At 41.1% G+C, this 15,835-nt stretch overlaps 1 protein-coding gene across 1 annotated transcript in view; it reads left to right on the top strand.

The window, feature by feature from the left end:
* The window catches only part of LOC126295096 (uncharacterized), a 52,704-nt gene that overhangs the window by 33,761 nt on the left and 3,108 nt on the right, over nucleotides 1-15,835 (top strand). Inside the window, exon 3 of the mRNA XM_049987352.1 lies at nucleotides 6,072-6,152. Coding sequence (XP_049843309.1) covers nucleotides 6,072-6,152 — 81 coding nt within the window. The remainder of the gene's footprint in view (nucleotides 1-6,071; nucleotides 6,153-15,835) is intronic.

The following is a 15,835-nucleotide window of genomic DNA, read 5'->3' as shown; positions in this document are numbered from 1 at the left end:
GCCGCATACCAATGGTGCCAACCCTTGAAGAATTAAGAGAGTGTAGGCATTACTTTTCAGTCAACCCTCATACATAAAATAAAAATTTCTGGTTGTGTAGATGCATATGACAGAAACCTCTGCGGATATTTAAATAGTGGTGCTGAAGAAATAGGAATTTGAGCAGCTACGTGATGTGGGTATAATGAACAGAATGTGTTTGGCAGCAGAAGAGAGGGAAGATTATGTGATGGAAGAACCCGTCATCTCACACACTGGGGCACTGAAATGCTTCAGTCTGTTACCAGAGTGTGCAGGACTAAATTAGTGACTAGAGAAATGTTTTTACTTTACTGAAATACAGAACAGTTGTTGGGAAAACAGCAAATGAAAAACAGAGCAATAGAATTGTTGATTTATTTTCCACAAGTGATACAAAATACTGTTTTTTTAAGTGTAATTTCTAAAGAAGTTGTTGGTAGGGTTTTGGTTGTTCTGGAAAATCTATAATTCTCAGGTAATTACATTTTACCTGGAAATCTCAGAGAATTTCAGTAATTCTGTAGAATCTTGTGGAATTCTGTGTTTTTAACCTAACATTGGAGCTTAATTTTATTGAGCTTTATCAGTCATGAATTTTAAAATACTTAATTTCATAGTGTTAATTATTTCATTATTAGTCACTATAGATTATAAATGTTTATAAAAACTGGCTGCTAAAGTAGAGCGGAGAGTAAAGAAAACTCATTACTATTAGCTGCTCAAACCCCTCCCGACCTGTTGCCGTTAACTTCTCAGGAGCCTTTTATGACATATTCCCCCCACCCCACCCCCCACCCACCTCCCCACCCCTCCCACCCCTTTACATGGAATTGTCAGAGAATATTTTTTTTTCCAAGTTTGAATAGCTACCCTGTGTAGACCTGGGCCTGTGGCATGCATAGTTGGGTGTTCTGTGTAGCAGTGTTGTCAGCACTTGCTATTATGCATGGTGGGAAGCAAAGGGTGTGTTTCAACTGCCGGTTCTGCACAGCCAGTGAGAGAGCAGTGTTTTGCAGCAGTAGACAAAGGAATGTTGGAGCAACGTCCACAGTTGTAACACAGTCAGAGGAAATGGACAAATATTTTGAACACAGATTAGTAAATTAATTCACCCTGTGCTGTTCTGTCTCAAACCGACCACAGGCATAAAATTCATGACACATTCAGGATGAAGCAAATATTTATGACAGCTGAATTAATAAAGCTGTGGTGTTAGGCACTAACGTAACTGCAACCTTATAATTCATGACATATTTGTAAAAAAAGCAGTCAAATCTATGTGATAAATTTAATTTTTTCAAGTGAGACACGCATTCTAGTCTAACCTAGATCTTGTGTTAACGTCAGTGTATCACCACGACCAGATTTCTTATAGTCTTAACATTTGTTGCATTCCAACCTAACCACACCCTCATCATTTGTGCCATATTTATAAAAAAAATAGCTAAATATTTGTGACAACAGCAAAGAGGAGAAACAAAGCTTTATCAATATGGAAATTTTGCCTTCATAAACTGCGTTACAAATAATTTAAGAGTTTGTTACTCTCACAACAGGTCATTAATTAACTTTGTTGATGAAACTCCCTGGCAGATTCCAACTTGTGTGGATAGTTCAGTTGGTAAAGCATCTTCCTGCATAAAGCAAGGGATACCGTTTTAATTCCTGACCCAGCACACAGTTTTAATTTACTTATTATTTTTATTTTATACTTCTACTTCCGTAGGAGCAAATTGAGGAGCAAATCTTCAAGGTAATGGTACATGTCAGTACATGAAATTACAAAATTAAAGTAATAACAGATAAAAGAAAATGTTTATGAATACAAAAAATGCCAAGCCATATGTTTAAGTAAATGCAGTCAACAATATGACATAGGAATCAGCTTAATTTTTCAAGGAGCTCTTTGACAGAAAAGGGGGAGTTAACCATGAGGAGACTCTTCAGTTTCAATTGTAAAACACGTGAATTACTGCTAAGGTTGTTGAATTTGTGTGGTAACTTACTGAAAATGGATGCAGCAGTATGCTGCACACATTTCTGCTCATGAATCGAGGAAGAGTGATCCAGATGCAAATTTGATTTCTGCCTAGTACAAAAACTAGTGAACAGGGGTTGAGAAGAGATTCATGAATGTACACCACTTACTGCCTGAACTGACAGTTTCTAAGCCAAAAATTATTGAATTGTGTGTTAGAAACTGTAAAAACTGAGTCTTCTGTGATTTGGCGTTAGTATATTTTCTACAAGCCATAAACTTCCACCATGAAGTGCACTATTTGAAACTGAGCCAGTGTTGCACACAACATCCTTCACTATGAAGCTAGTATAAATAAGGGAAGGAGTGATCCCTGGGGCGCACCCCCCCCCCCCCCTTCCACACACACACACACACACACACACACACACACACACACACACACACACACACACACTTACCGTGTCCCACTCAGACCCCACTTCACAGCCATTCTCAGCACTGTGAATAGTGACCTTTTGCTGTCTGTTGTTAAAGTGAGAGGTGAACCAATTGGGAGCTACTTCCCATAGTCTCTAATGGTCCAACTTTGGGAGCAGTATTTTGTGACCATCACAATCAAATTCCTTAGTTAAATCAAAAAATATGCCTATCATTTGAAACCTTTTGTTTAATCCATCCAGTACCTCACAGAGAAAAGAGAATACTTCTAAAGCCAAACTCTAGATTTGATCTCAAATTATGTGATATAAAGTGATTAATTATCCTTATATAAACAGCCTTTTCAATAACTTTAGCAAACACTGATGGCATAGAAATAGGTCTAAAATTGTCTACATTATCCCTTTCTCCCTTTTTATAAAGCGGCTTTACTACTGAGTACTTTAATCGTTCAGCAAACTGACCATTCTTAAAGGAACTCCATCGTAACCATGAGAGTCCTTAGTCTTCAGTGATTCAATTATTGATTCAGTATCACAGAGGAGTATTTTGGATGTCAATATCAGAAAGGTTACGTGAGTCCCTGTAGAAACTAAGTATTTATTTAATTCACCAGCAATGCTGAGAAAATGATTGTTGAATACTGTACATATTCTGACTTATCAGTAACAGAGATATTTTTACTACGAACTGACTTTATATTGTTGACCTAGTATTGTTGACCAAACACTTCCTTCACAACTGACCATATGGTTTTAATTTTATTGTGTGAATTAACTATTATATTTGCATACCACATACTCTTTGCCTTCCTAGTAACATTTTTAAGCACCTTACAGTACTTGTAATGGACTAATGTAGCTATATTATGACTTCTTCTAACATTTTGATAGAATTCCCACTTTTTTCTACATGATATCCTCATTCTGCTAGTAAGCCACCCAGACTGCCTTTTATAGCTAGTATCCTGTTTAGAATATTCAAATGGAAAGCAACTCTCAAAGAGCATGGGAAGTGTGTTAAGGAATGCATTTTGTCATCTGTGCTAACAGCACTATAAACATCCTGCCATTCTTGTTTCTTAACAGGGTTTAAAAGACTCTCTGTTGCTGTTGGATTACCTTTCGTGCATAGTTGATAATTATATGAGACATTTTTTGGTCTTTTAGTGTTAAAATTTGTGCATCATGGTATGAAAGGCCATTCACCCATTTCCTAACAGAACGCCCATGTAGTAATGAATGAATAAAAATATTGTCTGTGGCTGTGCTACTGTTCCCTTACACTTTTGTTGGGGAAAAAAAAACAGTCTGCATCAGATCATATGAGTTGGGAGATCTAGCAACATCCTTTTCCTTGCACAATCACATAAAAAATTAATATTGAAGTTACCACATATAACTAATTTTTGGTACTTTCTATAAAGTGAACAAGAATCCTCTCTAGCTTGAGCAGAAATGTTCTGAAGTCATAGTTAGGGGTTAGGGGACATATAAACAACAAACAAATTCAACTGCCCCTGCGAAACATTCAAATACCTGTTTAGTGTAGTGCCATGTTAAAGCTAAGGGCTCAAACGGAATGCTGTTTGTTTTTACGTAAATGGCCACTCCCCCAGTCCAAAAAGAACTCCTTGAAAAACAGCCAGCCAATCTGTATCCTGGTAGAAGAAGCCTCTGAATAGCCAAATTATTAAAGTGGTCCTTTTTTTATACCAGTAATGTCCAATTGAACATTTATAAGCAGTTCACTAACTTTATCTGTAATACTTCTTATATATTGATGAAATATGCTAATTCCTTCTGTACTTAGATACCCAACCGCTTCTGAAGCTAATTCCTTTGTCAGAGGGACTTCCCTTAAGCAGGTATACCTATCAGCTGAATTGAGTCTAAATGAATGCAGCTCTAACACCAACTACTACAGGAATTTTTCCACTAGTGATCCCACCACCACTCACCACACTGTCACCTATAAGGTTTGCGAGGTTGCCTTTCCATACCTATTGAGGTGCAGGCCACGCCTAGTGAAACCCAATCTCTTGATATTCTCAACTGACATCACTGCAATGTGATCCATGCTCTCTGCCATCAGTGTCTTCTCCAGCCCCATGTTAACACATGTAACAGCAACATCAAGGTGAGGCCAATCATGACCCTGAAACAGTTGCACAAAGTGCACATTGGTGCCACCACTTTGAGTAGATATCTTTACCAGGTCACCACTTACATCATGTTCCTTGTCCCTATCAAGACTATACCCTCCTCCACCCATTATATCACTACCTTATCCTCTTTTGTAAAATTGCTACATAACTCCCCTGTACTGTCAGTCATGTAGCCAACCCTGCAAAATGCTGGTGACCTGGTACTCACTCCTCATTCCCCAACACTTCCTTCAACTGCTGGCCCACGCCTCTACAGTGTGAATGTAGAATTCGTGACTGACTTAGGTGTCCTACTGCTGAGTACTGCTGCATGTTTCCCACGCTTACATCTACGAGAGGCTCCTCTCCACCTAGCTCTGACAGTTGGTCAAATCTATTACATATCCACAATGTACAACTATCTGAATATCGCCTCCTCCTAGTTGCCTTCTTTCCACCTGCCAGTTCCCATTCCTCAGCACCCTTCACCTTCCTCACCCATCTAGTTCCTCCTTTGTGTCTAGTAACTGCACTTGAAGGGCATAGATCTTATGCTCCTGCTCCTCTATCAACTTATTTCTACTTCAGATTCTGTATTCCGAGGAGAGTACCTTGCAAGAATGCCCACTGGCTTCTCCACTGCATTCCTCCCACCCGTCCCCTTCAAGAAAATATTTTGAACAAATCCCACACCGTAACCCACTACTCACAAACCTGTGACGATACCCAAACTTATCACACAAAATAAAATTTTAAGTTACTGAAAAAACTAAACGTCTACATTACCGAAGTTCAGTTACAACAGTAGAACTATTCAAAGATCTAACGATAGTGGTCTCGAAATTCTCTCTCTTCTAAGAAAGCAACAACTTCTATCAATACTACTAAACCACAACTAATACCAATACCACCAAAACTTCACACAGTTTTGAAGCTAAAACCAAACATACAAGCGGCCACTGGAATATTCAATGAAATTAATACAGTGAATGAAAATTTTACTGAAATATTTCACTAGGAACCATAAAAAAGTCGGCTGAATACTACTGCCAGGAAGTTTTCATATCACACTCCACTGCAGAAACAAAATTCATTCTGGAACCATTGTTGATATTTGATAATACACCAATGATTTTACAGCAACGTGAAGAGTTGTACCAAATGAAGTCTTTCAAATTAGTTTGTGCGTGTTCTAGGCGTGAATTAAGTAACTGTGCTGAACTTCCTCGTAGAAATATACGCAGAAAATTATTTCAGTTTCTGCAGTGTGTGTCACTGCTTATTGAGGTATATGATACTTTCATTGTGAGACTGGGGAATCTGAATTTATTGAGCTGTTTGAAGTTTTATAGGAAAAATCCACATAACTGTATCTTGATACATTTACACTGTTTGAAGTTTTAAGGGAGACATCAGTATAATTGTGTCTCTTACATTTTTAATGTTGTAACACTCCTCAGTTTCTTTTTCCCTTTCTAATTTCAGATACCTACATGCTTATCTGTGAATGGAAGTTCCATCAATGGCGAAGGAGAAGAAGTCAAAGTGTCAGAGGTGACAGAAAAGGTATTTTTCTGAAATTTGACTCTTAGTGTAAACTAAGTTACTCCAGTTGCCACGGCATCTCTCTAGGGTCTGTTTCATATTATGAGGACTATCCACAAAGCAACCTCTGTTCGACTGTAAATAATGTACTGTAATAGTTATACTAAACTTTTTAGAAGAATCTCAAATTTATCAGCTCTCGCAATGAGTTGAAAAACTCTATCTTCATAACATCCTGTCACCTGAGCTTGCAGCCACAATAACAGCACGCGGGGTGCAAACTATTTTTTCATATCGCTTGAAGCCAAGTATGGGTTCAAGGCTGATGTTCAAATACGTCCCATTTGTGCTGATGCAAAAATTTGTGTAATCGCTGCCCCACCACCTTTAACTGCTATTTTACATCTGTATTAGCATAGAAAACTTGCCTTTCATCACTGATGACAGTGTCATTCAGTAAGTTAATGCCTCCATCTTAAGGAACACCAATTATGCACAGAGATTTATGGTTCTGCCAAAGGACTACAGGTACCCAATAAAAACAGAACTTGGAGGTTCTCTAATTGTTTGGTCACCATCTTGCGTAAAACAATAGAGATGTTGTGAAACACTTTTTTTTATATGGATTTATTCATTTGTTGACAACTACTAGATACCGGAGGTTTCCGTCATGGTGAAAATTTTGCTCCACCTTTCGTGCACATTAAACCATTGGTATACAGCACATTCACTTGTCGCATTTGATCTGTATACACAGGATTATGATTTCATCTGGAAAAAGTGGGAAATTAGTCATTTGTTACAAATAACTTTGAGGTTCTGCTTCAGAAACAATCAGTTGGAAGGAACAGCGAAGAAGGACATTGAGATGCTGTAATGTTGTTTTATCACAGCTAATTCCAGCATGCTACCCAAATGTCAGGAATCTTAGTTTTTGTTCATTATTTATTGTATGATTCAATCTCTTGCCTCTGAAAATTTGTCATGGAGTTATGTATTTGTTGTTCATAAAAGAGCAAAAGTAAATTTTAATTTTATGGAAAGTGTAAATAAGGTATATATTTGAATACACACTTCAGATCAGCACCGAATGTTCAGTCTTCAGTTCGTTTCCATTAGTTTCAATACTAGGAGGCATTTTGTCAACTTTTGTGTAGTGTTGTGGCTCAAATTAATGTTGTAAGAATGTCAGGTTTTCAACATGTGACATATTCTTGTTATCAAAGCTTTCTGACATTACATTCTAGTGACAACAGTTTGCAGCATCTTTATACAAAAATTTCTGAATGTTTGATGTTTTTGGACAGTGGTGACATGTTGGTAATAAAGAAATTTCCAGGAGTGTGGTTAAAACTGTAAATATTGGCTGAACTTGGAATCTGTATTACTAAATTGGTAACCCGGTTCATGGTGCACATTCTCAGTTTGAGGTTGCCTATCTAATGGTGTGCAGGGGCAACAAAAATTTGATTCTTAATATTTCATGTAATTACAATTGACCGGATTCAAAATGCTTTGATAATGAGAGTATTTAGTTGCTTCCGATAACTTCTAATATAATTTTGAACCTTTTCTAAACATTGTTTGTTTACTTGCTCGACATAAAATAAGTAACTCATTACGTCATTTGGAAAGTAATCAGCAGTGTGAAGCTGTTTGTACCTGGTAGTTAGATTCTTTAAAGAAATACGCTTTACTAGAGATCACTAACAGGTGATGTGGAAAACTTAAATTTCATTTGTGGCAATGAAAACTAGTTCCTTTACAAAGGACACCCAGGAGAAAGGCCACAATTTAATCACTGTATCCCTAAAAGATGTATGAAACAAGTATTATTGTCAATGGTGTTGAGAAACTGCTGAAATAGTTAAATTTTAATATAGATTCAGGGTCTCATGGAATCCCTATAAGATTCTGTACGGAATTTGCAGCTGAATTAGTCCCTCTTTTAACTATAATCTATTGTAGGTCCCTCGAACGAAAAACTGTGCCCAGTTGTTAAAAAAAGGCACAGGTAACATTCTTCTACTAGAAGAGTAGTAGAAGTGATCCACAAAACTGTATTCCAATATATTTGGCATTGACTTGTTGTAGTATCTTAGAAATGTTGTGAGCCCAAACATAATGAGATACCTTGAACAAAATTACCTCCTCAGTTGCAAAAAGCATAATTTCAAAAACATTGATCACATTTTTTCTCACATGGCATAATGAAAGCTTTGGTTCAAGGCAGCCAGGTAAATGCAGTATTTCTTGATTTTCAAAAAGCATTGTGTTGCAACCTTTGCTGTTCATATTGTATATTAATGACATTGCAGACAATAGTACAATCAGGATTTTTTTCAGGTGATCCAGTTATCTGTTATGAAATACTGTCTGAGAGTAGCTGCATAAATATTCAACAAGTTCTTGATAAGATTTCAACATGGTGCAGAGATTGGCAACCGACTCTAAATGTTCATAAATGTAAAACTTGACACTTTCCACACAAAAAAGTAGTATCCCATGAATATATCAGTGAGTAACTGTTGGGATCAGCCAACTCATACAAATACCTTGGGGGTAAAATGTTGTAGGGATGTGAAATAGAATGGTCACATAGGTTCAGTCATGGGTAAATCAGGTGGTAGACATCAATTTATTGTTAGAATACTGGTGAAGTGCAATCAGTGTACAAAGGAGATTGCTTACAAATCAGCCATATGACCGGTTCCTGAAACAAGTTTGTGGCACCTGAACGTAATAGGACTAACAGAGAATATTGACGTATACAGAGAATGGCAGCACAAGTGGTCATAGGTTTGTTTAATATATGGGAGAATGTTACAGAGATACTGAACATGCTGAACTGAAATACTTTTAAATATAGATGTAAACTGTCTGGAGAAAGTCTGTTAGTAAAGTTTCCCCTGGAGGAGGAGCTCGCGGTTTTTTTTATGAGTCAGTGTTAGATGCACACAGGGCCCTGAGCTATTACAGCCCATTCTTCCTTCCCTGGCTGTATTTCCTTCACCATGCCCTTCCCTCCCTATCTTCATTTATTTCCTGCTGCCCCATCCTTCCTCTCTTTCCGTGTTCTGATTTATGTTGACCTGGCTATCCTCTGGGGTTCCCTGTATTGCTTCCAGTTTAGTTTCATCCAGCCTGTTCTCTTTCATCCTTTTCGCATTTAGATCACCGATTGGGGTTTGACCTCCACTTCTACATTTTCTGTTTTTTGTGTATAGCCTTTGGGGAAAACTCCCTCCCAAACATCTACAGTGTGGATCCTCCCCCTCCTTTCTTCCTCTCTTCCTTCACTGCCGTGCCCCCCCCCCCCCCTTTCACCGTGCTAGGTCACCAGCATGTGTAGCCGCTGTGTGTGGAGGGTGCTGGTATGTACCCATCTGGCTGAGCCCACCTAACAATGCAGGGATCGCAGTACTGATACCTGAGCTGTCCCCTTCCCAATTATGCCAAGAAGTCATTGCTTGTGTGCCTGGGGCGCAGGAACTCCTGGCAATGGCTGCTTTCCCTGATACCTCGTCTGTACTAGGATGGACAGGGACACATTCATCGCCACAAAGCCTCTCACCAGTCTCTGAATGTGGTCCAGGGAGTGATTTTTCATAGGGACCTCATCCTGCAAACTGATGACGAATGCAGGCCAATCTGGAGCTACATGGTGTCAGTTTTGTTCAATGTGTGCAGAAGAGTCGTAAAGACAACCGCACTGATGCTGGTGCCTTCATTCAGGCTCTCGAGGAAGATACCCTCCCAGAGAAGGTGAAGGTTATGTGGAGCTGTACGTACCACCACCCACGAGGTGTTTTCGGTGCTTGCATATACCCTCCCGCTGTATCTCGGACCCTCTGTGTGGTAACTGTGAATACCCACTCTGTGAAGGAAGCCCCTGTGTTATGCCACCTGTGTGTGTCAGTTGTTATGATCGCCCCTCTCCTCAGTCACCAGATTGCACTGCTTACTAGAGAGAAAAGAAGATCCAAGAGTACAAGTTCCTGGATCGTCTATGTTGTGTTGAGACTTGCCAAAAATATACGTCTGACTCCTTCAAGCATCGTTGAGGAGCTTTTTCCCCTGTTGCATCCTTTCCCCCTCCTACCCCTTCCTTACCCCAGCCCCGTCCCTTTCTCCTCTCCCTTCCCCCTTCCCCCTCCCCCTACCCATCCTCCTCCTGTACAATTCCCACTCCTCCTCCTTTGGGAGCTGCTCCCTCTCTCCGCTCAGAATAGTGCCCCTCTTTTATTGGCAACTGCTGGTGATCGCACTTCCCCTGGGACCCCCTTCCCCCCTTCCTGTGCCGTCTGTTGTCAGACGCCTACAATGACACTTAGCCACAATATACACCATCTGTGCGTCCCATGGTCTCCTACGCTCTCGCAGTTTTGGGTGTTACAGAAACCTGCTCTCCCTCTTTGCCCTATCCTCCTCCACTTGTGATAGAGAAGTAGTATAAGGAGAAAAATAAGAAACAACATAAGTCCGAGGACAAGATCACCCTTGTGGCCCCGGAGTTGTCATCTCGCCCCCTCACAGCTGAGTCTGATGTGTTATCTACGTCCGAGGACAAGATCACCCTGGTGGCCCCGGAGTTGTCATCTCGCCCCCTCACAGCTGAGTCTGATGTCTTATCTATGGATGTCACCCTATCCTTGTCGGTGAACACCAGCGACTGAGTGAAACGACCTCCCCTCGTCTTCTTTATGTCTAACCTGGAATCTCACCACACGATATTCCAGTGGAATTGCATTGAATATTATTGTCACCTACGGGAAGCACAACAACTTGTTTCCTATTGTTCTGCTTTCTTCTGTGATGACCACACTCCAACGTTTTGTAGTTACTGGGCGTTATGTCGGAACCGTGCAAGTCCCGAGATAGCATCTGAAGGGTCTGCACTTTGGTTCGCACCGATTTCATTAGTGACTGGATCCCCCTTCGCACCAATGTGTAAGCAGTAGTGGTTAGAGTGCAAACAGCTCCAGCATTCACTGTTTGCAATGTCTACCTCCCTCCAGGCAGACTACTTCCTTGCACTGAATACAGCAACTCCTGCACCCTATGTCCTCCTCGGGGACTTACGTGCACAACATCCCCTGTGGGAGAGGGCTACTTCGACAGATAGGGATCTTCTAATTGACGTTGATTTGTGTCTCTCAGTTAGGGTCCCGCTACCCACTTCAGTGCCGCTCATGGCACATTTACTGCTATCGATCTCATAACCTCCTTCCCTGTTTTCATGACTTCCCTATCACCCCCATAATGATCTTTGGGACAGTAACCACTTTCTGGTGATTCAGTCAGTCCCCTGCCACCACCGTTGCACATTTGCAGGGCCAGTTGGCCTTTATACAGGGTGTTACAAAAGTGTGGCCAAACTTTCAGGAAGCGTTCCTCACACACAAATAAAGAAAAGATGTTATGTGGACATGTGTCCGGAAATGCTTAATTTCCATGTTAGAGCTCATTTTAGTTTCGCCAGTACTGTACTTCCTTGATTCACCGCCAGTTGGCACAATTGAAGGAAGGTAATGTTGACTTCGGTGCTTGTGTTGACATGCGACTCATTGCTCTACAGTACTACCATCAAGCACATCAGTACGTAGCATCAACAGGTTAGTGTTCATCACGAACGTGGTTTTGCAGCCAGTGCAATATTTACAAATGCCCATTTGATGTATGGGTTAGTATGGGGCAATAGCCGTGGCACGGTATGTTTGTATCGAGACAGATTTCCATAACGTAGGTGTCCCGACAGGAAGACGTTCGAAGCAATTGATCGGCGTCTTAGGGAGCACGGAACATTCCAGCCTATAAATCGCGACTGGGGAAGACCTAGAACGACGAGGACACCTGCAATGGACGAGGCAATTCTTCGTGCAGTTGACGATAACCCTAATGTCAGCATCAGAGAAGTTGCTGCTGTACAAGGTAACGTTTACCACGTGACTGTATGGAGAGTGTTACGGGAGAACCAGTTGTTTCCGTACCGTGTACACCGTGTACAGCGTGTGCAGGCACTATCAGCAGCTGATTGGCCTCCACAGGTACACTTCTGCGAATGGTTCATCCGACAGTGTGTCAATCCTCATTTCAGTGCAAATGTTCTCTTTACGGATGAGGCTTCATTCCAATGTGATCAAATTGTAAATTTTCACAATCAACATGTGTGGGCTGACGAGAATCCACACGCAATTGTGCAATCACGACATCGACACAGATTTTCTGTGAACGTTTGGGCAAGCATTGTTGGTGATGTCTCGATTGGGCCTCACGTTCTTCCACCTACGCTCAATGGAGCACGTTATCATGATTTCATATGGGATATTCTACCTGTGCTGCTAGAACATGTGCCTTTACGAGTACGACACAATGTGTGGTTCGTGCACGATGGAGCTCCTGCACATTTCAGTTGAAGTGTTCGTACGCTTCTCAGCAACAGATTCGGTGACCGATGGATTGGCAGAGGCGGACCAATACCGTGGCCTCCACGCTCTCCTGACCTCAACCATCTTGACTTTCATTTATGGGGGCATTTGAAAGATCTTGTCTACGCAACCCCGGTACCAAATGTAGAGACTCTTCGTGCTCGTGTTGTGGACGGCTGTGATACAATATGCCATTCTTCAGGGCTGCATCATCACATCAGGGATTCCGTGCGTTGGAAGGTGGATGCACGTATCCTCACTAACGGAGGACATTTTGAACATTTCCTCTAACAAAGTGTTTTAAGTCACGTTTCATTTCAGGCAAATGCCTTCAAATCGAAACAAAGTTGGTCCATTGTAATATGAGACACAATTTAGGTCGAATGAATGAAGATACAGCTACAGTAGTTTGGTTCGAGTCGTACGCTTAGCAGTTAAACTTTACCAGGTAGCCATTGCTATGCGTCAGGTGCTTCGCCCTTATTTATACGGGTACCCTTCCTTTTTCGCGTACCTCATCTGGTTTGAATTGGTTGTTTATTTTTCTTTGATCTGATAAATGCCGTTCTCTTTGTTATAGGTGTCACTCTAAGCTGAAAATGCATTACTGTACTGTACTGTTTGCTATAGGTGTTTACGTCGTTGTAAGCTGAAAATACATTACTGTATCGTGTCACGCATTGTTTGTCGCATTCTGATAATGAGTGTTTACGGCCTGTCGCCGCTCGCGGCATGGCTTGCTTTTGTGTGCCCTACCGCCGCTTATAATAAAAAAAAAAAAAAAAAAAAAGAGAGAGGAATTGTCTCATTAGTGAAACAATGGCAAGTGACTGCTATTTGTTGTTACTTACACTGCTGCTTTCTTTGATAGTGATCAACAAGAACCAAATACTAGACTGAGTATGATAGATGATGTTCTCAACGAGAGTTTAGCGAAAAATTTTCTCTGTTTGAAAATCTTCGCAGTCGCCTCTTTAGTACATTATATGCTGAACTGAAATTAGTCATCTTAGATTTAAAAATCTAGTAAATTGCCATGCTTCATTTCTGACTGTGTCACTATTAGGCATAAGAATAATACGAATATAAACATGGGATGATATCTGTATTTTTCCGCATTTGCTGTTGTCTCATTCTAGTTTCGTAGTTTTAGGCAGACAGGATTTAAATGAGTTAGGTTGTGTTTTTTTTTTTTTTTTTTTCCTGTCGCTGAGGATTTGGCGCCAGTATTTATTTCTGTGCCTGCAAAGCATGCCTGTGTAGCGCTACATATATTTGACGGTAGAAGTTAGTTGTGGCGGCACCTACCAACATTTCAACATTTTCCAGAACTTACGCTTACTTTGCACTCGATTCTAAGCCGCAGGCGGTTTTTTGGATTATAAAAACCGGAAAAAAGGTGCAGCTTAGATTCGAGTAAATACAGTACTCGTACCTCAGGACCTTTTGCCCCCGTATCAGTGTGGCTTCCGGTAAGGACGGTCTCCAACTGATCATTTACTCAGTCTCCCATGGCTTCCAGTTTTCTACCTCCAAAACCCAGGTTACGCGTATTTTCATCGACCCACAGCACACCTCAATCCAGAACTTTATTTAGGTGACTACCTCCTAGATGTTGTAGTGCAGTCCCTTTTCTAGGGCCTTATTTTTGGTAAAATGCTGATGTTGGGTCCCCATATCCACCACTTGAAGACTACATGCATGCGGAAGGTTAATGCTCTCCACTTCCTGGTCCACATATCGGGGGGGGGGGGGGGGGGGGGGGAGGAGGAGGCAGACCGTGCTACTCTTCTTCATCTTTACTGTGCCCTGGTTCTGTCCAAACTAGATTGTGGTAGTCCGGTTTACAGTTCAGTGGCTCCTTCCATTATGAAAATACTTGACCCTGTTCACCATTGTGGAGCGCATCTCGCTATTGACAATCTCCTCACAGAAGTGGGGATTCTCCCTCTACAAATATGATGGAGCCAGCTCCTGGTTTCTTACGCAATCACCATTCATCGATTCCCTGGCCATTCCATGTACCCTGCTCTCTTTGCGAATGGTAACTGGCCACGGGTGAGGTTGGCAGTTTCAATGTGTCTCACTTCCCCCCCGTCGGGATCTCTATGCCCGCTCTCTGGAATGCCCCCGTGTTGTAACAGTCACCACCCAGAAACAATGCAATATTTTCAAAAAATGTCAACAGTTTTGAAGTTTTTTGCCACTGAAATCTGTATTACACAGTGGATTTCATGTCTGGCAGGATCTTCAGTATTTTAATACTCATTTTGAAGTTTTAATATTGATATCCTATCAACATACAAGGCACGTTCTAAAACTAAGGTCTGGTGACTAACATTTAACTGACTGTAAGTCTAAATGAAGTTTCACACATGCAGCCCTGTCTACTGACTCTTTAGGAAACAACTGCAGTGTTCGTTTGATTCAGTATCATTTGCCAGTTGATGAGAGCAGATCACAATGGCCGAGACAATTGTAGATCCCGCCATTTGTGAAGTGCGGGAGGTGCTAAGATTTTTGCCGGCGAAAGGATCTTGAGCTGCTGAAATGTGTCATGAGTTGTGCCTACTACACGAACCTGAAAAATGGGTGACAAACCCATTCAAAAATGGTGTCAATAATTTCAAATTTGCTGTTCAAATGTCGATGGTGAGCAGTATTTATACTAGCAACATTGTTGATAAAAGTGAACCGAAAACTTCTAAGCAATCAGCGATTGATGATTATTTTTCTGGCTAATGAATTCAAAAATGGTGCTTGAATCGCAGTTTACAAAATTGACATTGAACAGCTTTGACATCACAAACTGTGTGTGAGGGAGGTTCCAAAAATGCTCACTGATCAGCACAAAGAGCAGAGAAAACACAGTACAGACACTTTTTGGAGCACTATAGACAACGAGGAGATGGAATTTGTTTCCCACATTGTTACGACCGACAAGATATGGATATCGTACACCAGTGCAGAATCAAAACAAACCAAATAATGAGATTTTCACTCTGCAGCGTAGTGTGCGCTGATATGAAACTTCCTGGCAGATTAAAACTGTGTGCCCGACCGAGACTCGAACTTGGGACCTTTGCCTTTCGCAGGCAGGTGCTCTACCATCTGAGCTACCAAAGCACGACTCCCACCCGGTACTCACAGCTTTACTTCTGCCAGTATCCGTCTCCTACCTTCCAAAATTTACAGAAGCTCTCCTGCGAACCTTGCAGAACTAGCACTCATGAAAGAAAGGAAGTTTGTAAGGTAGGAGACGGATACTGGCAGAAG

Source organism: Schistocerca gregaria, chromosome 11, assembly GCF_023897955.1.
Source record: "Schistocerca gregaria isolate iqSchGreg1 chromosome 11, iqSchGreg1.2, whole genome shotgun sequence".
Lineage (NCBI taxonomy): Eukaryota > Metazoa > Arthropoda > Insecta > Orthoptera > Acrididae > Schistocerca > Schistocerca gregaria.
This window is presented reverse-complemented; position numbering and strand designations above follow the sequence as displayed.